Here is a 24,773-nt window from a genome sequence, read left to right as displayed (position 1 = left end):
GTGTGTGTGCGTGAACGTGTGTGTGTGTGTGTGAAGACACATCCATGAAATCCAGTTAATACAGAACTCTACTGGTTCAAAAAGGTTTAATCAAAATTCTATCTATCTAAAAAAAAAATAAGGCCAGAGAAATTCACTGACTTGTGCCAATGACAGATTTGTAAATGCTTTGATTCCTAAAGCGAGGGCATGTACATCAGACACCAAGAGTAGAGTGAAGTCATTTCTTGGACTGATGGTCCAAACCATGAATGAAGGTCTCCAAATGTAGACATTGCTTCAGACACACATTGCCAGCGCTTGACAGTGTTACAGATTGTAGGTTTCCCTGAGGCCATGTGTTTGTGTTGTACTATTGATCCATATCTATGGTGGACAGCTGTTACAGTGACCAAGTGTTGGAACCAGTAGGCACATAAGGGGCAATCAAACATCCCATGTCTTCTTGCCCCATGTTGTAAGGAGTATATGCCAAAATCTGAGAAGTAGCAGATTATGGTCATCCAGCATGATGGAAAGCCAAACTGTGAACCCATTCAAGCTGTCAGATCCTGGTAATCCTGTATAACGTGTCCACCAGGTATCCTGTACAACTACTGACCTTCACTTTCCACTCTTTAGTGCTCTGTGTGTAACACCGTCACTCCACTTATGATGTCACCATTTATGCCCTCTGGTGTCTTGTTGTAGACATTCCAGCTCACTGATGAGAACACTTTATGACTCAAATATCAGCATTTATTGCCGAAGAAAGCGGAAATTGATGGAACCAGGGTGGCTGGAGTTTTGACCTCTGCAGAAGGGCGGGGCCTCTGCAGATAAACACACTAAAGCACACATCCAGTAAGACTGAAGTCATGATTAAGAGTGACTGCTGTTTGAATGAATCTATTCGCTGTTTATTGAGTATGGTGTGTGTGTGTGTATGTGTGAGTGTTTATGTCCAAACTAAAAGAAGATTCACAACGTTTGACACCGAGTGTGTGTTGTGTGTCTTAGCTTGTTGATTTTGTGAGTTATCTTCTTGGTGCATGTGAAATTGTGTGTGAGTGCATGTGTACGTGGGTGTGTGTGTGTGTGTCTGTGAGTATGTGTGTGTTTCCCTATCAGTTAGACAAGTCATTATTCTTGGCTGACAGCGCTCAGCTCTCGCTCCTCTGCCAGGTAATGAATTCTCCTTCAGATAAAGCGAATAAAAAAAATAAAAAATCTTTAATTTCTCCGCCTTTCCGTTGTGTAAACTCAGATTTTTTTCCACCTCGGTGCAAGGGTTTGCCACCAAACTGCTCTCCCTGCCTGCCATGGGCATGAGACAAGCAGTGAGAGATGATGATGGCAAGCAGATGTTCAGATGTGGATGAAAGAACCACTGCAAAATATGATGGATAAATGGTTGAAGCTGTGAGAGTGTGCACAGAAACGCACATGCAGACCTAACATAAAGATGAGGAACAGCAAGATAGGCAGACAAAGATACACATTTAATACCGCAGCTCTGTGTTTGATAATTAAGTCTTCACTAGTTTAAATAATATAATATCATTAAAGCAAAGTTACAGTTTATGGTTAGTATAAAACTTGCTATATGTCTGCAGCAACAACTCCCATCAAGTAGTAGCAAAGTAGAAGCAACAAGAGGCAATTAGTCTTTTGTGTCACTATTGAGGGGTTTTGTCTCCCTCCTCATTGCAGATCTGAGTTCAGCCACATCAGAGGGACTCTGAGAGCAGCCTGCCTGTTTCAGGTCATGCCACAGTATTTCAATCAAATATCAGATTTTCTCTTCAGCTAGGCCAATCTAAAACCTTCACATTGTTTATCKTTTTAAATGCACAGTATTTCTTTTGCACTGTATATTATTATTATCCCGTTCATATTTTCTCAACACATTTTGATCTTTTGCCTGAACGTATGTAGTTTGATGTTACTGTTGCACCTGAATTTCCCCAGTGGGGGACAATAAATATCTATTACAATCTATTCTGTGTTGATCGACATGAAGATGGATCCAGCAATGCTGAGCTTCGGGGGAGGAGAGGAGAGTGTAAGGGAAGAAACGGGACCAGGGGTTGACTGGCTTCTACACTACCATCCATAGGGTAGCGGCATTGTAATGGCAACACCTTTCAGGAGTAAGCACTGTCCTCCAAATTCCCAATTTGGTCAACATGCTAAGAGGTGCAGCAACACCAGTTTGGTAGGAAGAGGGGGGCACAGCGTGTGGGGAGCTGAAAGGCGAAGGGCCAACGGCCAAGGACTGGGTTGGGCTTGGAACCTGTTGATTGCTGCTTGTAGTTGTTTTATTTTTTGCATTTTGAGTTATTCTGAGTTTGACTTGCTTTCGATCATTGACCAACTATCAAAACCAAAAAGTCAAACCCAACTTTGCCTGAGGTTAAGGTCACAAACTGACAGTTGGACATTCTCCCTCCAGGTTTTCTGCTTGGAAGTAAAATTCATGGTTCAATCAGTTCCTATAACCCATCCAGYTCCAGGACAGGCCATTACGGTGCGGCTTTCTGAAATGCTGTTAATTCTTTATTTACTAGCCAAATGTAAAGGTACACATGTCTTCCTAAAAGCTCAGCTTTTCTCTCGTCAGTGCACAGATTTTGTTTAGGGGAGATCATCAAGATTTTTTTGGCAAAAATGAGACATGCCTTTGTTTTGTTTTTAATCAGCCATGGTTTGGTCTTGGCACTCTCCCATGAAGGCAGTTTTTGCCAATATCCTATTGTAGAGTCCTGAAATGAGGCCTGTAGTGCTTTGCATGTTGTTCTCAATGAGCTTTTGGAGTAATTTTGGTTGGCAGGCTGTTCCTGGGAAGWGCCACGATTTTTCCCAGTTTCCTCTATTTCTGGATAAATTTAGAGATTTTTTAGATGACATCATGATGTCGGACATGTATTTCAGTAATGTCTTGACTGTGGAGTTAATAAGAAGACAGTTATTATTTTTTATGAAAAAAAAAACATAACTAGCTGGTTTGGATAGCTTTATTTGCACAACAAATAAAATCAACATGCATGATCTTGGTTATTAAAATTCTTGTGATAACTTTGACGAAAAAGAAAGCGAAAATGGCTTCATAGCACTGTCAGGATTTAGATTGGAACAAGTTTATGAGATGCCCATTCTCTGACTCTTTAATTTGATGATAAATTAAATCTACAATCACGCACACTCTCAATAACCTTCCTTCCACATCACCAATAAGGCAGTAAGCTTTTAATGTACACCTTAGCTGTCACACAACTCATAAAGGCAGCGGCCTGCTCCCTGATGTGTGCTCCGATTGTTTTATGCTCCATCTGCTCCAAATCCCTAATCTGCCATTAGAGCCAAACTACACAGAAGCCCTATGGGTGCAGAGACAGGTCAAAAAGAACATTGAGCAGCAGCGGGGTGACACCAGTTCATTACCTGTATTAATGAGAACAATCAACAAAAAAGTGATCAGTGATAATACACAGCTATATGCTACTCAAAACAAAGTGGAAATACATTTCTTTCATTCTTTCAGATTGTGGGTGTGACCAACACCTGCAAAAGAAAAATGGTCTTCTTACACTCTTCATCTTTATCTACATTTCATTCATGCTGAATAATATTTTCTACATTTAGAACGTTGCTGGTCCTGCACCTCAGTATTTTGCAGTTTCAGAGTGCTMTATCTGTCCATTTGACCTGGCATGGAAGCTTTTGTTCAGAAAGGCTAAAAATATATTATCCATAAGTTTTGCATCTGAATGTGAAACAGACGGCACATAAAATCCAACAATGGCATTTATTTGAGAAAAACATCTAAATTATAAAAAAGCTACAACATTGTCATGATCTGTGTTTCTGTGTATTTATTGTAAGGTTTTTCTGTGTTCAGTTTCTGTCCTGTGAGTCTGTCTCTGCGTCTTCCCTGTTGATTGATCCCAGCTGTGTCTCGTTCCTGATCACCCTGCCAGTGTATTTAAGCCCACCTGTTGTCTTTGTCTCTTGTCGGGTCCTTGTCTTTATGTCAGTTGTCGTCTAATATCTAACGTCTTAAGTCGTACGCTGAAGCAGTTGAGCTGTGAAGTCCTGGTTTGCTTAGCTCTTGTTTTTAAGTCTTCAGTTATCAGTTGCTAYGGGTATTAGCTGTTTGCTARCTCTCTGCTGGGCTGCCTGTTCTGGACTGTTGTTGAGCATTCATCATTAAATTCATCATCATCTTCATCACAACCTGGGTCTCTGCGTTCATTCTCACCACCACCAACCACACCCCCTGACAAAAATGTTTGCATAAATGTGGACCAATTTGATCAATCAAAGCTAATCTGATTAACCACAAGTTGAGTTCCTCTGTACAGTTATATAGCAATATAATTAAAAAATATGGATAGTATAAAACAAATAAAAAACAAAATAAAATCATGACATAATACCTGATAAAAGAAAAAGGATTTGAACAGGTTCTTCAAAGCGTCCAGAGCCAGTAGAGTTAATTTGCATGAGTGAGTGAAGAGAGAAACCAGGGTGATATGAGTGTGGTTGATGGATTTACTGAGCCGTCTGGCTGCTGCATTCTGAAACAGCAAATACGGTATTCCGTATTGTAAACGATACAATGACAGAAATGTATAAATAATGTCCTATAGATCTACTTCAGAGAACGTATGTTGTATTTAAGAGATGTTTTTTAAAGCAACAGGGATGATAAATCTATCTGAGAGTGAAGCCCTCAAATGTTACTCCAACATGTCTTATATTGCAGTTGGCTTTTGAGCAAAAAAGAAGCAACGTTTGATTGACTAGAAGCCATTATCAAGATGTGATGGTGAAATAAGAAAATAGCTGTGGAGCCAATCAGTGGCAAGTCTATCCAAAGATACAAAATGATGACATCAGCATAGTTAGAAGATGTCAGAAAGACACTGAACAATGCTAGGTAATAAAAAAATGTAAAAGAAAATAATAACGTACCCAGAACGGAACCCTGTGAAACCCCACTGGTAAGTGGGAAGCCAGGCAGTCAGTCTGTCCTGATGCAGAACGTCCAATCAAAAGCGACATGATGAGTTTGCTAGAATTCCTTGGAGATATGTTTCAGAAAACATACAACATGATTCTGCTGTTTACATTTTGATTATTTAGGTACAAAAAAGTGAAGGTGTAATAAATTTTTGCTTTCACTTAAGCGGTTTAGTCTGCACTTAGTATTCATGTCATTGACAAGAATCTAAGTATTGTTTATGATCAATTTCTAAATTAGCTCGTGTGTTTTGCTTTTTTGTTGTTTTGTATTAAAACATTGTGTGTGTTTGGCTTGTGTATGGAAAGGGTTAAAATCACCAGAGTAAATCATCCAATATGAACAACACCAGAATCTGCCATAACCTACGGCCTATCGATCAAAGTTTTATGGTGGACGGCGCTGAGATCAAGTCGTTCCTTCATCAGCAGCCATTGGCAGATCATTATGCAGCTTCAATGCATGTCAGAGTGACCTCTAAGTTGGGTTTCCACAACTTTCTAAAATAATTTAGCAACAAGGAGCTTTACGATGGAACAAACATTGCAAACAGAGCTGGCATCAAGATTAGAATTGTTGAGCCTTTCTCAAATGAAGATGGAACATAACCTTGCTTCAGGCAGTTGTTGATTCTAAACAATATGGATGGATCAGAGGAGGCTACAGATTCAACTAATAAAGACTGAAGTAGAACCTCTAATGAACAAGTTTAGGATTTTGTCTTTCCAATTAAAGAAGTCATGTCATTTAAGTTAACTGGAACAAAATAAGTAAATGTCTCAGAACCCTGGGGCTAACTCTCAAAGGTACGGCAGCTTGGGGAAATATTAGATCTCAGATCCATTTGAACAAACCCAAACCAAAACAAACTGGAAAGGCAAGATACACACAATAATTGAATAAGTAATGTAACAGCAACAGAACTAACATTCTTCCAGAATTAATAACACAAACAGGAAGTGATGAAGGAAAGTGCCAACAAGCTGAACGCAACATTGAAGTAGCTACAGCAATTTCCAACAAGTACTGACTGCATTCTCTGTATTTCTTGAATAAAGAGTACAGTTGCATAACATGGTTATTTTCTTCCAAAGAAAACATCCAGGCCTGTTAAAATCTACAAAAACCTTTCATTATAATGTATCAGCTCAAAGTCGACCTTTTCAGTCACAATTTAAAAAGGTCAGTTTGGCACAAAATACACCCTGAAAATCACATATGCAAATATATTAGGATTGGGACTTCAATGCGATGATTTGATTACTTAATTACATAGATTTTAATTCATTAAAGATGTTAACACAATTAATCTTTTTTTTTTTTCAGTTTTACATACAGAAGTCCCAAAACGGACATCAGCGATGAATGACAAAGCTGCTTCCCTTGGAAAACCAATGGGACGCAGCAATAGAATAATTGTGTTCAAGTTGGGCTAAATGTAGTTAGCCTATCAGCAAAGCCATTCGAGCCTAAAATAGCATCTCAATGCTAAACATGTAGCAGCAGCAGCACAAAGAAGTTCCATGAATGATCAGGGGTTCCTGAAACACTTCATTGCTAAATGGGTAGAATATTATTTTGCAGCAATCTTATGGTTGAATAACCTAAAAAAGGTTCAAAACAATACATGTCTTGTTGTCTATTTATTCAGTAATTTAGTGGCAAAAAGGTTTTCTGAATTGAAAATGTTGTTTATTTTGTCGATGTTAATTTCTCAATTAAAATGCAATTAATAGTGATTAATCAATTACAGACTTTGCGATTTACTGAACTAATAGCTGAATTAATTTAATCGAGTATATTTACAGTATGTATGTATGGATGCATGTATGTAGCTGTGCACCCGCACGCGCACACACACACACACACACACACACACACACACACACACACACACCTGTCTACTAGCCTGGATCTCAAGTAGAGGATAGAGAAGGCCTGACTGTCTATTTCTGTCAATCCACACCAATCTTCAGTTCCACCAGAGCTAATATTACCTGAGAAATCCAGTGATTTGCAGTAATTGCAGAGAACATCTCTATTTCATGATTTTAATTTGCACTCCTAGAGCAAATTACCCGCTGCACACAGCTTACCTGAAAACACTAATCCTACACCGATCGAATTTCTGGCAGTTGCGAGCTGTAATTTGTCTCGCTGTGTTGTTTCTTCTATTGCTTTCACTCTCTAAGATCTTAGATTTTTGTACATTTCCTCATGAATATATTCAATCAAAATCTTTAGGCAGGTGATGCTAATATGTTTTGCCAGCATAACCATAGTAGATTTTATCCTGCCCTGTCAGCTGTTTTTGATATTTTATATAATGATGAGCAGTCATAATGTGAGTCCCTGTCATACACCTAACAGGATCCTAGACAATAGTTCTATTTCTTTAAATTGCATTGGAACTAAAATCAAATATTTGGTAATCCCAATTATAATTGTCCTCTTCAATAAATGTAAACTTGAATCACTTTCCTCTTCAAAAAGCACATTTAGAAGCCAAACTGTATCTCACTCCCTTTTTTAAATAAATCAAACTACTAGAAAAACACTATTAGATGGACAATAACAGTTTTGTTCTTATAAGATACATGAGTAAGCAGTAGGAACATTTTTGACACAGTGAGACAACAATGAACTGCATGACAACRCTGAGTGGATGATAAACAGTAAAATAAATAGCAACAAGTGCAGAGAGGAAAATTGGACATTAAACGATGAGACAAGGCAATGTTTTAACAAAGTTTGAGGCACCAAGAGAAAAGAATGAAGGGAAAAGAAAACCAGTGGGAAGACAACCAGGATCAGTTTGGGATGTTTACTTCACTTGGAATCTGTCTGTAGGAGTCCACTGAATTTTTTTGTAAGGTGCCTTGACACAACATGTGTTGTAAACTGTTTCTGTACAAAAATAGCTCTACTGTATTTAACTGAATATTTATTCACTGGAATAAATATAATAAACTGAAAGCTTGAGGCTTTCAGTTGTTTAGTTTGGGTAGACTCAGATTTCCGCTAAAACGTTCACAAAGCACGTGGAAATAATCATCTAGAATATCGCTTAAAAAGAACCTCAGTATCTTCCTCCAACAGATGTATTGATTCTTTTAAAAGATGTTTTGTTTGCCAGTCAAAGTCAGAACTGCTGGTTCTTTTTACAGGAAATATTAAACGGTGAGTTAAGGAGATTGTTCCCACACCGTCCTGAAGCATCAGAACTGCTTTCCACTGCTCCAGGCTCAGTTCCTCAGCTGCACTTCCATCAAGCTGTCTCTCCCACAGTGATGTTCATAAAAACAAAGACAGAACTGTGTGGAGTCTTCCTCCTTCAACATTTCTTAACATTTAGCTGTTTTCCACCGTCTCTTCTCAAAGTCCCTGAGGCCAAAAGCGCTAAGAAATTGCTTTACCCTTACTCAAACAACGGGCTCATAAAGAGTTTAAAGTGATCTTAAACTACCCCGTTAAGATGTGGTGACTAGAAAACTGGTAAATTCCAGATCTGTGGTCGATCTTAAGGACCCCTGTAGTGGAGTCTTAATCAAGGAGCTGTAACAATTGATAATCGTTGGAAAGAGAGAGCACCAGAAAGAAAGAGGAGAACTAAAAATCAACTAAATGCAAACCTCATATTCTGTTCTTCCAGGAGGGTTGCTGGTGCCTTTCTCCAGCTAACGTTTTGGGTGAGAGGAGGGGTCACCCTGGACAGGTCGCCAGTCTGTCGCAGGGCAACACAGAGACACACAACCGTGTGCACACACACTTTCACCTAGGGAGAATTTAGAGAGGCCATTTAACCTGACAGTCATGTTTTTGGACTGTGGGAGGAAACCAGAGTACCTGGAGAAAACCCAYRCATGCACAGGGAGAACATGCAAACTCCATGCAGAAAGACTCCAGCCCGGGAATCGAACCCAGAACCTTCTTGCTGCAAGACAACAGCTCAACCAACTGCACCACTGTGCAGCCCGCTAAGAAACATAATAAAGGTTCTTTTTGGAAATCAGAAGTGCTGACCAAACATGTGACATCATAGGAATAAAACTTGAGGCTGAAGCAGAACTGAACCCTGCAACATGATAGTGAACCAAAACATACCAGTGAATCTACCTAGTACTATGGAATTAAGAATGGAATATCAACTTACAGTGTTTATTTGTTGTGGAACTTGAAACTTATTATTCATGTAAAAAAAAAAAAAAAACATCTCAGCCAAATCCTCAGATTTATGTCAGAGATGAGCATTTAGCTACAAGAAGTGCCTCACTGAAGTTATCTGTAGCAAAAGGGGCTGCGATTGGCTACAAGGACACAGTCTTTTAGTCAGGTAAAAAACATTTGTTAATCTGTTTTATTTAAGGAAGTGCAGTGGAACAGCTGCAGCTCTGTTGCCTGGCAACAAGAAGCTTTTGAGTTCGAATMTCAGCCTGGGGTCTTTCTGCATGGAGTGTGCATGTTCTCCATGGCCATGCCTGGGGTCTCTGGCTGTTCTGGAATTCTCCCACAGTTCAGAAACATGAGTGTTAGGTTAACTGGTGTAGGGATGAGCATAGATATGTGTGGTTGTTGGTCCTTTGTAAATATTGCAAATATTGATACATTTTATTGAATTTTGATTCATCATCATACTTCTGGTCTTTGGGTGCTTTGGAGTTTTTCCTTTCAATGCTTTTATCAATACCTATGTCAGAATTTGGATAAAGTTTATAGACAGAGTTCAGAAACTACAATACAAAGATAAAATAAAATGTCAACATGGGATCTGAATCTAAAGTATCATCTAGTATCGATACTGACTTGGTATTGATAATGTTGATATATGATGTGCCCACGTCTTATAGGCACAGAGAATGAATGGCTCTTTGATTCAGTGGGGAAAAAAAGAGTTAATTTGTTTTACGTAGAATGAATCCAGAATTCATAAATAAAGGGGAATTTTTTATTAGGTATCCGTATCTGAACATATCTTAAGCTGAGTATTACTTCAAATTGATACATTTGGATTCTATATAAGTTGATCAATTTGGGTTCAAACAAATGTTTTTTTTAATAATTCCTGGGAGATGTGGGAATCCAGGTTAACCCCTTGTTTGTTTGTGTTTGTTTAACAGCACATATTAATATTTCATCACGGCAGAACCGCTAACATTTGCCTCTTTCACCCCCTTTTCTTCTCTCTCATCATGTCAGCCTAATCCTCCCTCTCTGTTTCTTATCTCCCTTCTCTCTCTTTTAACATTTTCCTCTCAGCTCCATCTCTTTCTCATTACAGACCCATTTCTTTCTCTTTATGCCTTCTTTCCCCCCACTCTCTCACTCCCTGCTGTTGCTGTCTGTCCTGATCTCACATGGCCCCATCCACCCTGCCTCTTGCCGTTTCCTTGCCCACCCTCCCAGCTTCTCTCATCCTCCTCAGTGTAATGCAGGATAAAGACACAGGGATCACATATGGCCGAGTGGTAATGGTGGCGCGCCACTTAAATCCACTCATTTAAGTGCAAATCAGTGTCATTCTGGAGCTGCCGAGCAGATGCTAGTCCATGTCAGCATAACTTGATGTGACCACTGCAGGCTTAAAGTGTGTGCTTATTTGTGTGGGTGTGTGGATGTGCATTCTCAGTAATCCATATGGATTCTGATAAAAGAACCTGCTCCTTAAATGCACAAAACCTGTGAACCGATAGGCAGTTATACATTTGTATAACTGCAAATGTGAGGGAGGGATTTAAGCACACCACTCTGTTAAATTAGTGTAACCTTTTGCGTTTCCTAAGATGTTTTGTGTCTAGAGTCCAATACAATTATGTGAGTGAGTAAAAATCATTTCAATAAAATAAAACTGATTGAGAAATAATTCAGGGCTCAACATCACCCAAAAGTAGCAACCAAATATTAAGTTTGGACTAGTCCACTATGAGTTAGTTCTAGCTTCACAATAATCACTATCAATATGCACTTTATGATTTCTGCCATCTATAAAAACACTGGAATGGTCCCATCCATCCACTGTGTATGGATGATATGCTTGTCTAGACCTACACCATGGGACTACAGCCATGAAGTTACAGCCTACAAAGTAGCCTATTTTGTAGGCTATTAAACAGCCTACAAAATACAGGCCAAAACTATCTGACTTTAAGTGAACTTTACAGTTTAGGAAAAAGGACATTTATTTCCCCTAACATATACGCAGAGGCGCTACTACACATTATGCAGGTGGAAAACATAAATCTGCGCCCCCCCCCCCGAAGCAAGGTACGTCAGGGCGAAGGAACGTAGAAAATATACGCTCGCTCCCACTTTTTGCGCCACTGTATATACGATCTCAGAAACCTGTCGTATCCTCTTCCCTAAAATTATTGTTTCTTCATCTTAAACTACCCCTARCCTGTCCTACATCTTTTTTTTCTATCTTTCATCCATGCCAACATTTGTCCTTTGGCCAACATTTTTTAGTCTGCCAAAGAAATGCTCGATCTTTAGCTGTACCTCCTCCTGTTCTTCAGCCTATTCCGTTCTCTCCCTCTGTTCTCCTTTTTCCAGGTGTTTTGCACGGATAAAGGATTGATGAAGCCATCAACTCTCAGCTCTTGACATTTACAAAAGAGTCCTGCGAGGAGCCTCCCAACACATCGCAGCCCTCTCTTGTGTTATCTTCCCACAACGCTACCTCACCCGTCACTAACCCAACCACATCATTAGGACCCAGTAATTAGCTCTCATTTGTAAAGAACATGTAAATAAAGGGGACGTAATGGTTGGGATATCATTCATACTGAGGTGTAAACTAGACTTTGACTATATGTGTATGTGCTTGAAGTATTTTTCCTTCTTTTAGCATAAATAGAACACAAGCAGATAGCCTATGACTCATTCAGTGACAGGTGTGTGCTTTGGAAAAGTTGGTCGCAAAATAAAACTAGCAGGCGTTTGATCTGTTGGAGAAAGATGCTGCAAGGAAAATATTTAGAAAGCCTAAGTTAATCATTTTCCAGGTAGAGTGCACAGATACGGGCTGAACATGTTGGTAAAATAAAAGATTTCTTTAGACCAAAATATACCCGAGGTATAAACAATTTGGGCTTATGTGTACATATATTGCTGTTCTTCAGAGATACAGATTGATTCATCGCGTACAATTTAAATTACTGCATGCATTTTAGATGGATCTTTTATGTAGATATAAAAGATTCATAAGCCAAGAGAGGTGTTCTGATCTACTCTATAGTTGTTCAGATACATATTATTACATAAATTCAGGATTAGAACACACACTGTAAATGGAGCAATTCAAAAATAAATAAATGATGTGGGCCATGACCTCGCTGGCGATTCATTTCAGGTCTCCACATCCATCAGTGAACAGGAACTTCACAGACCAGTGTCCCGTTTTCACCACAGCCTCTAATGGGCTGGTAATTGACTGATTTATGAACCGTCTACTCAGATGGGGGAAAGCAGACAGGAAGTGACAAGAAAGAAAGAGGATCACGTTGTAGTGAGAACGTTATTTTTCACTTTACTAGCAATACAGTTTTTGTGTCTTTGCTGTTTCTGGGAGATAGCAAAGAAAAAAGTCAGTGTTAGGTGAAGCAACCATGACAAGAAACAAAAATTAAAAAAAAACAAAGTATGTGAGAAACCTTGGTTAGGGGTCTCCAGTACCTCAGATCTAGCACCAGTGTATGGTAATTGTTGCTAATTGTTTGAAAATCACCAAAAGGGGCGACTCTAAAATCAGCAGAATTTATCTCAACATGTTCCAACTTAAGCATCTTGCAACACAGTACTCAAGGACCCACTCCTAAACTTTCACAAGACTTCCAAGGACCTATACGAGCAAATTAAAGCTATCTTGAATATCATTACACTCGTACTTAAACAGAAAACAAGATATCCTGGAGTCCTTTGAAATGACTTTCAAAGATAATTTCAATCATCCAAGAATTCTAACACTTCTCAAAGTAGTGCAACAATCTCTTAAAACATCCTACAAATATCTTCAGACACATAGAACATCTCCTTAAAACTCTTGGAACTGTCTGAAAGAGCTGACATGACTTTCAATTTTCTTCTTCAAGACTTCTAAATGCATTTACTGCATTTACTTTGCGGTTTTGAACTATTAAATGTTACTTTGACTCTCAGAGGGTCAAACGTACTCAGAGTTATCTGCATCTATAGCCTCCTGGTCAATGTAACTCTGTCAATAAAAGTGATTGTTGTGTATTAATTTGCATTTAATGACGATAAATGGGGAAAACTGCACTGAACTAGTCTCCCCTGATTGGTGAACTTTTCTCCCCTTACACTAGTGTTCAACCTAATTATCCAAAATTAAGTAAAAGTAAGTAGAACTAGAAATTTAGAAACATAGCTTAAAACAGTTTTTTCTTCCTTGTGAGTATTTCTTTCTTGAACCACCTCCAAGTACTTTCTGCTCCAACTTTAACCCCACATACAGTCAGATTAAATCTGTGGCAGCAAATGTGGAGTTATTTACTACCATGTCTTACATTCTGATCAGGATTTTCCTTTATTTGGTGTTTATTTAACTGCACAAGATGATGACAAGAAAACTTGACAGAAATTCAAACAAAATTAAAACAAGACCAAGAAAATCTAAGTAAGTTTTTTTTTACTGTTATTCAATATGAGTAGCTGTATTAGAATATTCCCCAATAAAATATTTGCACAAATATTTTGTCAGTGTCAGACTGTGTTGTAGTAGCTATTTGTGGTGATTCTGTGTTAACTCACCTGGTTTTATAGAAAGTCTCTGCTCCTCCTCAGCGTTTAAGCTCCCTGGTTTTCATTGGTCCTCGCTGGTTACTTGTGCTATTCTCTCTCCAGTTTAACTTTATGTTCATGTTGTGTCATAATTGTAAGTTGCCATTTTTCCAGCATTAAATCCTTAATTATCAGTGTACTGCTTTGTCTTGCCTGCATTCTGGGTCCAACTAAACATCACTGAAGACAAACACCAAACACTTTACATATAGTCATCTTCCTAAAATAATGGCCAACAGTGATTTAGGCAAAAACAAAACAAAAAATCCCTTTTGGCAAAACATAACTTGGGTCATTATGTTAGGAAGGTGACAGTATAGATCTGGAGCTCACAGTGTCTGTCCCTAACTGTGCTTTTAAAGACATTAACTGCTGATAGCCTTCTAACAGAATCTCACTGTGAACATGTTGAACTATTCATGTAAAAGTAACATTAAACAATCTTAAAGAAAGACCACCATGTACCTAAGTTTACAAGAGCATTTAACTCGCAATCATTTTAACAGAATTCATCCAAAAAAGAAGAAAAAAAATCAGGTCATTTAACACTTGCTTTATGCATAGCAACCCTTCAGAAACAATCTTCCATGTCACATGTGTGACATGCATGCAGGGCCAGTATGTGTGTGCCTCATCATGCTGCTACATATAATAGCCTGGCATGAGGAGAAGTTGGCTACGAATCATCTTTGGGCGTAACGGGCGACAATCCAGCAAACTAATTTGGATCTGGCTGAGACAATGCAGTTATTATTTTCCTCTGGACCATCAGGCAGAGGACACACAGCCATCTGCTGAAGCCATACACACACACACACACACGCACACACATCTCAATTAGACCAGTGAGAGGGCAGCTGCAAGTGATGCTTGGTCCCACAAATACAAGCACCAGAAAACATGAACGGATTTATACATACATAAATATGTGTACATCATGCTGTGCTGTTTGGTCAACAGGCGGTAAAACAGACACATTCTGCAGCTCATGTATGTTTGAACTCCTGGATCTCAACAAAAACATGTTTACATGTGTTTCTGTTCCATGTGGTAAAATGGCATGAATTTGGAAGTAGTCTATTTAAGGAAGACACATTCAAATGTTTATGTTCACTAAGACAGGAGAAAGCTGCAATGTTTTACTGCAAACAATAAAAATTCAAGAATCAAGGAAAGGTATTTGTTAAGAACACAAAAATGAACATGGAGCAGGATTATGGAACAGAGACGACCTTAATGTTAGGCAGAAGCCGGGTTTAATTACACATCCACACTTTTCAATGTCTTTATTAACAGTCTGTTTGACTAGCCGGCCACGTCTACCGTCTCCCTGACGAGAAAGCAAAGAAACGAGTTTAACCAGCAAATCCTCTTTACACAGAAATGTGCCTGAGGATTTTTGTTCAGCATCGACCACCAAGCAAGAAATTTCTGGATGTCGTCAATTTGCCAAAAGGCTTAAATCCACCATCCACCATCTCTCAGCCCCGACTCCCCCTCACAGAGGCATTTTCTGCACGGTGAGATCTAATTAAAGCTGAGAAATAATTAGTGATATATTTTTTCTTCTTATGAAGTAAAAAAATGAAAAAGAGCAGCAATTTAAAAGAGAAAAGTAGGAAGGAAGAGCAATTAAGATGATGGAGGTTGAGGAACTTTGTGTACACATGTTAGATTAAAGGATGGGACTTGTTCATGGCAAAGACGGGCTCGATCGCCCTTCCCCTCTCTCACTCTTTTAATCTGTGGCACTTCTTCAACAGCTGATAAAAGCTGAAAGAACAAGATAACTAGCAAGGCGACGATGGCAGAAAAGCTTAAGGGACCCAATTTAACAATTAATCAATTATTTGATATAAATCATCAATCAATCTTGTTGGGGGAATTAGTTCACGGGTGGAGGAGGGAGAGGCAGGCGGTGATGTGTGGGGGTGTACCTTCATCCTTGTTTCGTTAAACAATTTGGTACTTTGCTAAAAGCCTTGTTCTGAGAACTTTCTTCAACATAATGAATAAGAGAAATAACATGTTAAATCCATTAGAGAGCAAATTGCACTATAACCATTTATGATGTTAAACATGATGAAATAGCATGAGCGTTCTCAATAAGTCCACTTCTTCACTAGTTTATACCATCACCTCTTCAGCCAGTCAGAGATGAGCTAGCTTGTGTGTTTCAGGTCATTCTTCTGGAGGACAACCTGATGCTCTGAAGCATAAAGTCATAATCTGATGGCCTCTTTCAAGATTTTCTGATAGAATATTAGATGCATGGTTCTATCAATTGGGGGAAGTCATTTTACAATTTTCAAATTAAAAATAAACCCAAGATGCCTTTCTGTCTAGTGACATAGTAAAATGAACTTGATTCAAGGTTTTCCTTTATTGCTATAGCATTTAGTGTAAGGGAAATAATTAGCCAATCAGAATTTCCTGTCTACGGTCACTGGGCAAAATTTACTGAGTCGGGAGGTATTCAGCATCCTGGTCAGAATATCTACAGTATTAGAATAAATAACAAGGTCAGTTCTAATGGAGCAGGGGAGCAGTCCTCACTGATGGACTGCATCACATAGATCTGTGCAAATGACCACAGTTTTCTGCTGAATCCATAAATGCTGTTCTAGAGCCAGTTCTCAAACCCCATCAGTCTTGTAATATCACCAGGTCAGAGTAATAATTCCCCTCTGGAATGCTTTGTGAATCTCTTATTTGCAGAGATCAGTCAGTGGAGACTGAAGCGTTCACAATCACCACATGTTGTTTAAAATGGCATCAATAACTCAGACTGGTGATTTCAGGACATCTGTTTGCAGGAATACTGAGATAAATAACGAAGTGGTGCAGTTAAACTGTATCCCATCACCGTGACAACGTACAAAAATGCTCTCTCTGAACATGACAAAAAGGATCAAACAATTCCCAACTCTTTTAGCAATGTCATGAGACTGCTGGAGGCTGGCTTCCTGCTTATGAAGTCGAGGGTGAATTTGAATGTGCTCTGTTAATAACTTTTAATAACTGAAGTAATAATAATTACTGTTATTCCAACCTCAACACCCCAACAAACAAACACACACACACACACGCGCACACACACACACACACACACACACACACACACACACACACACACACACACACACGCACCCCCCCCCCACACACACACACACACAACCCCCCTCCCCCCCACACACACACACACACACAAACCCCACACACACGCACATATCCAGCAGTAAAATATGCATTGTTCCTCACTGCACAAATCAACAACCGTCTGCAGAGCTGATGAGATTTTAAATGAGTCCTAATTTGTTAGGAATTGTCTTTGGTAATGACACAAGGAGGACAGGGAAGAATAACAGAGATGCAAAACAGATCAAAAGAGGAAAACAATCAAAAAGACACAACATGTAAAGAAGGAGAAGCCAGAGTTATGATCGAAATGACTTTCAGTGGGATTTTTCTTTTATTTTCATTTTGTCAGCAGACGTGTGGGGAGGCTTACCTGTGACAATCCCAGGTAAATGGAAACGGTCTCAGAGATGTAGAGGAAACGTCCTTCCTTGTTTAGTGCAAATACAAAACCGTCCAGTGACTGAAAAACACAGATGGAGACAAGAGTTAAATGCACTTCTGAGACCTTAAATCTGGATACTCTGTCTTAGTCCAGTTTATAAAAAGTGAGAGATTAATTTAGGAAGACATTAGTTGGGAGAGGGGACATGAGGGGGTGAAGGGTGCCGCGGTGCACAGGGGTAAAGGACAGTCCATCTAAGGACAGTCCATGTTAGCCGGGACTCACAGGTTCAAGTCCTGGCCTGATGACCTTCACCATGTGGTCAATGTCATCCTCTCTCATTACCCACTTTCCTGCCTCAAATAAAGGCCACTAGAGCCAATAAAACCTTTAAAGAAAACCATAAGAGGGAGAGATTCAGAAACTGATCGGGGAATAAGTTTCTGAGCGGAAAAAAACAGATAATCTGAAGAATGGTTCAATTTGCTTTTAAACAAAACTGATGACAGAAAACTGACCTAGAAAACTGAGCTTATTTACATTCACATCTGTCCGTTTCCTGTTGTTTTGGTGTTATTTCAGGGTATTTGGTCACTTCTAGGTTATTGTGTGCATCAATCAAATCAGCAGCAAAATATATGTTGTCACTTAGTTATTCAATTACTTTCTCTGTTGATTCTACATACATGTAGACCCCTGAACTTTAAAACTTTGTTTGTTATTTGAATTGTTTTGAGCTTTGGAATACTGTTCTCACTTTGTCTTCATTTGTAATCGTCGTTTTTTATTTTTCTTTATTACCACTGGAAAAGTTGATCTGTGGCAGACCCAGCCTTCAGACGGCTCAGCATGTCTAATGGTGCATTTATGTGACACTCACGATGCAACACTCAGCTACAGCACCTCATTTCACACACACACACGCCCACGCCCACACACACACACACACGCACACACACATTTCATATTCGCATATTGTAAAGGGGACCCTTTCAGGCCAGAATGTGTCTAATGCTGTAGTTCTGTACATGTCATGGCACAGCTTCTTCAACAAAAATCAAAACAAAATCAAACACACACCCTCAGCCCTCACACCTAGACTAGAATAGTGTTGGATCAAATATTTTACACTGATCACACATCCTTGAACACAAAGACAAAACACATGGATTCTAAGTTTTTCCAAAAATTCAAAAAGTCTCTTCTCATAACCTTACAAGTGAAGAAAATACGAGCAAACACAGGAAATGCTTCTTCTACCCTTACACTTCATCAGGTTTTGCTATTAAGCTGCCGCTGGCCATGGGTTAAATGGGGCACAGCAAAACACATAGAAAGACTGACATGTGTAGATAATCCCAGCAAGTGTTTTCCCTTCTGTTCTGGTGTTTCGGCTTGTCTGATTGAGGTCCAGGTTTAGCAACAAGAGCCTCCAGGTGAAGGTAGGCAAATCTGCCAGTTTTATAGGGATTAACATGGATTAATTAGAATTGGAAAGCAATTTTAGAGGTGATGGAGTGTGTGTGTTTCTAAACTATTCTGATATAATGCTGATGTAAACACACTTTCACACAGTCATAGATGTGCTGCAAGCAAACACACCGTTGCCCAGGTTGCCTCGTATATTCCCTTAAAGAGCAACAACTCCCACTAAATATCATACAAAACACTGTCTTCAGTTCTGTTGTGGTTTTCCCTTTTTTTGGTTTATATTCATTTTTTTCTGCAAAAGGTCACCAGGGTCCTGGAAGGTCAGTGAAAGGCTGCAAGTTGCACAAAGACATGGATAGAACAGACCAACTATCTGCAGGATAAACAGCTTTCATCAAAGAAACAGCTTTATTCAAGTGTGCTACAGATGCATTCAGCATATAACACACATACATGCCAATCTTCCTTATTTTATAGAGACAATCACTTGTGAAAAACTGCATCAAACTGATCCTGCACATGTTTTTGTCACCACACTTTTACTTGAAAACAGTTCCAAAGCCGAAAGCTACAAGAGAGGCTTATATACGTAATGAATAAAACAAAACAACCAAAAACATTTTCCCTACTCTTTCACACTGATGCACTGAACTGGTGAAAATACAAGGGTTTAGAAAAAGCAAGCATGTGCATTCTGTCAACCTCACTTTCAACTCCTCACTAAAGAAAGTAGCTATTAGCTGCCCTGAAAGGTTTTGGAAGACATCACCAAATGTCCACAATTTACTATGTATGTAATTGTAACAAAACAGCAGGAAAGAGAAAAGTCTGTCAAAGAGGCAAACAGTGAGGGGGAAATCCACCCAACAGATGTTTGTTCAATAAAATCTTATCTTCTTTTTTAGTCATTAATTTTACGCCCCCTGTCTTGCCAGGACAGAAATTGGCAAGACAACTAAACATTTCTAATATATTTCTTAACATATCTACAATAGCAATTTAAAATCAACTGGAAAAGGTAGAAAAGAAGTCCATGGCACTGTAAAAACATGATAATGGCCAGTCTGACTATGGACATGGAGCTACAGCTGGGACAGACGTGGCTGCCTGTGAGTGATTCACTCAATAACCGGAGTGAAAAGGATCCATGCTTTCACATCAACGTCTCTCAAAACACCAGAAAAGTTTACTAGATTAGTTGCCTTTGTGAAAAAGTCAAATTCCTAGACAGGTCTGAAGAGTGAGTTGGTAACATGACACGAGAGGGGAGAAGACACACACTCTAGTCCTAAATTATGAAAAAAATGCATTGAGATTAAAAACGACTTTTTCAAGGAAATCCTGACCAAATTTTTTATGATAATGTAAAAATAATTTTGTGGTTTTACTGACAAATTTAGAGTTTCAATCGAGATTTTAGGAAAAGTTAAGTAAAGGTGTTAAGTCCTTATCCATATGTGTGTGTTATCTAAGCATGTGCTTGCAGTCAGAAGAGTTCTGGGAGAGTCTGTGTGTGTGGAGGTGATATTCAAAAAGTAAGTTTTGCTTAAAGAGCACATAGAAACAAGAAAATCTTGCATCAGAAACACAGACCCCATGTCTGCTGACCTCAGTCTGTGTGCAGAGATATTGTTTCTCTTTTCTTTGTTGACTTCACTTTGATTTGCATATTTATAAAACATATGCATGGGGATTTCTGATTTGAGTGTTCAGGGGTCAGCACACATGACTGCATGTGAATGTATGCGCTGTCCATGTCATTTTATGGTGTAATTGTAAAGTGTGTGTTTGTCAGTGTGTGTGCGTGTATGTACGTGCGTGCGTGTGTGTATGATTTGTCCTTGATCTGCTTGCTTCCTACACACTGTATGCCAGTTCAGATCAAGGACAAATCATATTCACACACACACGCACATACACACACACACACGCACACACGCAGACAAACAGTGAAATAAACAGATTCAAAAATCACACACATGCAGCAGATGGAACCAATAGCTATAGAATAAGTCACACACACACCACAAACTTAAAAAAATAATACCACTATGACACAAACACAGACAAACACATAGTCTCTATCTCTTTTACTCTTTTCTTTCTGTCTCACACCAGTATATACAATCACACACCCTGTGGCAGCGGCCTCTGTGCACGTGTGTGTATGTGTGTGTGTGTCTCTCTCTCTCTCTTTATGAAATCACAGAGGGTCTGACCGCCTCATAGTAATTATGCTAATTGCCTGGATGCCCTTGCCTTTATTTATGCGGGGCTGGTAAGATAAATAAGAGGAAATTGCTTTGGATCTAACTGTATTCATTTCAGCATGCTAACTAGAACACTAATGCTGCTCTCACTGTTTGCGAGGGTGTGTATGTGTGTAACAAGGAAGCAAGTGAGCTGGGGTGAAGGGGGTCTTTTGTTCACAGATTTGTTTACCTTTTAGAAATTCAGCAGGTAATTGCAATTTTGATTCTATATTTCCTTTCTGTGTGTGTCGGGGCAGAGTGCTTTGATGCGTTTTGTCTGTCTGACAGCAGCTTGGCAGGTTAGCAGAGCCGTCAGAGGATCTGTTTTCTGCAGCCGCTCCCATTTCCTTCTGTTTATATTGTTCTTCTAATTTGACCGACCATTTACCGCTTCATACTCGGCAACAGAGATATTTCAGAACTATAGAAACAATTTCAAGAAAACAAAGGCATATTAGACACAGGGACATTCAATTGTATTCACTTTTGGTTTAAATACTTTAAAACTGCAAAGAAATGTTTCAATATTCAGTCAAATCAGAGTTAATGTTTTGATTGCATCAAATGGTCAAAATAAAAAAAAAATAGATTTTGAGCATATGACACATAGTCTCCTTTGTAAATACTAATATATACAAATCAAAAGACAAATTATCTTTTTTTTTAATCAAAAATAGTTTCTGTGTTGTTTTTATACTGAAAAATGTAACGGTATAAAAAAAAACAAAAAAAAAAACAATTATGATTTGCCAATCCATCACAGTTAAACAGCATAAATAGAGGCTGGAGTTATTGAACTGCAGTGGACTCATATGTCTGTTTTCCTTCTTCATGGATGCTATTTTAATGATAGGTGTACTATTATTTTTGGTAGTGGTAGTATTAGTCACATGCTTAGTTTTTAGCTAAGCATAAAAGTATGAAAGCAACAGATTGTCTTCAGTCAGAGGCCTCAACAGAGTTGCTGTAATACAGACTGCTAGAGGAGATCCTTTCTGCCGACAGTCAGCAGAATCTAGAAGAAACCAGGATATCATGAAGCACAACAGCATTTAGTTGCTTTTCGGGGTTAGTGCAGCGTTTTTAATTATGCTGAATTGAATAAAGACTCCTGCTATGGCGGCCAGCTGTTTCTGACATAAAACAACAATATCAAATATTTTCAAATGTAATTTTACTTTTATTGTGAAATGCATGCTACCATGCAGAGTGAATGTGATGAACCCTAAATGAAGTTCAGCTCTCCAAGTTCATCTCAATATTTTCTCTTTTTAAAAGACAAGGAGAAGTTTTGAGAGGTTCAGCAAATAAATGTTATTAAAATCCTTTTCAGCTGCATATTATTCATAGTTCATAAAACCAGTACAAGTTTTAGCTTAATGGTATACCTGTATGAATCCAGGGTTTTTCAACTCTTATGTATCTCCTACCATGTTTGATTTTGAACTGGACAGAACTGCACATTTTAAATGCTATTGTATGTGGAAAATGTTGGAAGTAATTTATAATAATTTAATGTTTTTGCACCACAAAAAACGGGCATTTCAAGAGGGACGGGTGGACATGTGTATGCAGCCTTACTGAAGTAAAAAGTATATGTTGCAATGCTCCTGGAAATTCATGCCATCGCCTTTGACATGTTCATGCACATCAAGAAATGCAGAAGCATAAATTCTATCTTTGTCAGGACCGGAACAATGAGACAACAGTTCAGTGCTGTCTTTTTTTACAATTATCTACTAACTACCGAACCGCAGCCCTTTTGGGGCGTCTGATTGGCTGAGCAATGTTTTAACAAACATAGCTCACTGCAAGACCGGCAACCAAACAGTTTCTCTACGATCCCAGTATCCTAGTTTTAGAAGAACTGGAGGACAGAGAGAGTTATCAGCAGAACCGGAGCTCAGTTTGTAGTGGAATTCTGCATCACATCAGAGAACAGACAGGAAATGCTTTTAATGGGCCATGGTGTTCAAACCTCACACACACCAACACACACCATCCAGGCCTAAATGCCGGACCACAAACAATAAAAAGAGGAGAAAAAAAGACAAATACATACACACACAAGCACACATACACACAACAATGTCTAAATCTGGGCATTAAGACAGTAAAAGAAAGAATTGCAATTGATTAGTGAGCACTGCTGAATGGCCTGCTCCCTGTGCTTTCCACCTCCTGTAGATTACTGCATCGATCGCCCTCTCTCTCTCTCACACACACACACACGCACGCACGCACGCACACCAAGACACACACAACACAGAAACAAACTCACATTACAACAGATGAGGCTATCTTTTAACCATTCAGAATGCTTGGCTTAAATGTTACTGTCTAGTGCTCTGCCTCTTAATGACTAATGGAACAATAGACTGTGTGTGTTTATGTGTATAAGAGAAAGTGGTGGGATGGTGTGTGTGTGTGTGTGTGAAGGGGGTTTGGGGGGTAAATTAAATGAGGGGTGGACAAGAAAAATGGAGAGAGGGTGATATATGGGAAAAAATAAGAAATAAAAAATCAAGACATAAAGAGAACATGAAACAGGAAAGGGGTGTGATTAAAAGCAAAAGGAGAGAAGAAGATAAATTGAAGAAAAGAAACCAATTCAGGTGCAACTGAGAGAAAAGCTCTAGGAAAAGAAAAGAAAATATAACAATTGATTATCGAGGGAGAAAGAGCAAAGTTAGTGAAAACAAAACAAAACACTGCACTGTTTGTGTTTGGACAAGTCTTCTGAAATCAACCATTTTCAGCTCATTCAGTTTCAGTTGTGCTCTCCAGTCCGACTGCAGGAATTCAGCCCCATCAACACAGCAGTGTTACGGAGACGTTGAACTGCTGCTGCTTGTTCAGAACCTGATTAAAGCTGACACACAACTCCATCTTTAATGGGCTGAAATGTGCTAAAATCACTAGACAGATAACTCAAACTAATCTCCAATCAAATTATCAATCTGGATAATTTGGTCTTCAATATTTTTCCTAGCAGATGTTCACTCCTCACCTCTTGTTGTATGTTCTGCAGCCAGCAGATGGCTGTGTGTGTTAAACATGGCTCTGCATGTGCAGAAAACACTGAGGACACAGCTGAAGAAAATCATGCTAGAACTATGTATCCTATTCATAACATTTACAAGACATTTTTAAGTAACTGCTTTTAGTTCCAGGGCTTTAATGGTGAAAAGTGACTGAGGCGAACAGGAAACAAAAGAGTGAAGAACAGATCAAAATGATAAAAACTTAAAACAACCTTGACTAAATGGRTAACCAACAAATAAAATTGTTGTGGTGCACGGGTTAAGCACAACCCACATAATGAGGCCTTGGCTGTCGCAGGTTCGATTTCCAGCCTGGTGACCTTTGACACATGTCTTCCCTCTTTCTCTTTACCTACTTTCCTGTCTTAGCACTTTCAAATAAAGGCCACTAGAGCCAAAAAAAACTTTAAAAATAATGATAATGAAAAAACATTATCGGAATTCTAAATCCATCCCTCGATTCTTTGTCTACATCTACTTTGTGTGCAGTAGGAGGTTAAGTGCCAGGTGGGGACCACATGCTTCCAGTGGAAATAATCCATTACAGCAAGATGCTGGTGGAGGGATAAAAAAAAAACCCTCACAGACACAAAGAAAGGAGTGGAAAAAATCAGTAAAATGTTAAAACCATCAATCTGGAAGCGAAGTGAGGAAGCGGGCTGCCTGGGGAGGTTCAGATGTTCCTAAAGTTCAGAATTATATCCTGAGCTACTGGAAAGGAC

At 39.0% G+C, this 24,773-nt stretch overlaps 1 protein-coding gene across 3 annotated transcripts in view; it reads right to left on the bottom strand.

Annotated features, from left to right (window-relative positions):
* npas3 (neuronal PAS domain protein 3) overlaps positions 1–24,773 on the bottom strand; it is a 301,093-nt gene that overhangs the window by 80,381 nt on the left and 195,939 nt on the right. For all 3 annotated transcript variants that reach the window (XM_008398666.2, XM_008398667.2, XM_008398668.2), the window contains one exon: positions 17,313–17,402. In XM_008398666.2, the coding sequence (XP_008396888.1) occupies positions 17,313–17,402 (90 nt within the window). The remainder of the gene's footprint in view (positions 1–17,312; positions 17,403–24,773) is intronic.

Source organism: Poecilia reticulata, linkage group LG22 (assembly GCF_000633615.1).
Source record: "Poecilia reticulata strain Guanapo linkage group LG22, Guppy_female_1.0+MT, whole genome shotgun sequence".
Taxonomy (NCBI): Eukaryota; Metazoa; Chordata; class Actinopteri; order Cyprinodontiformes; family Poeciliidae; genus Poecilia; species Poecilia reticulata.
The sequence above is the reverse complement of the archived record's forward strand: the minus strand, read 5'-3'. Positions and strand labels throughout refer to the sequence as shown.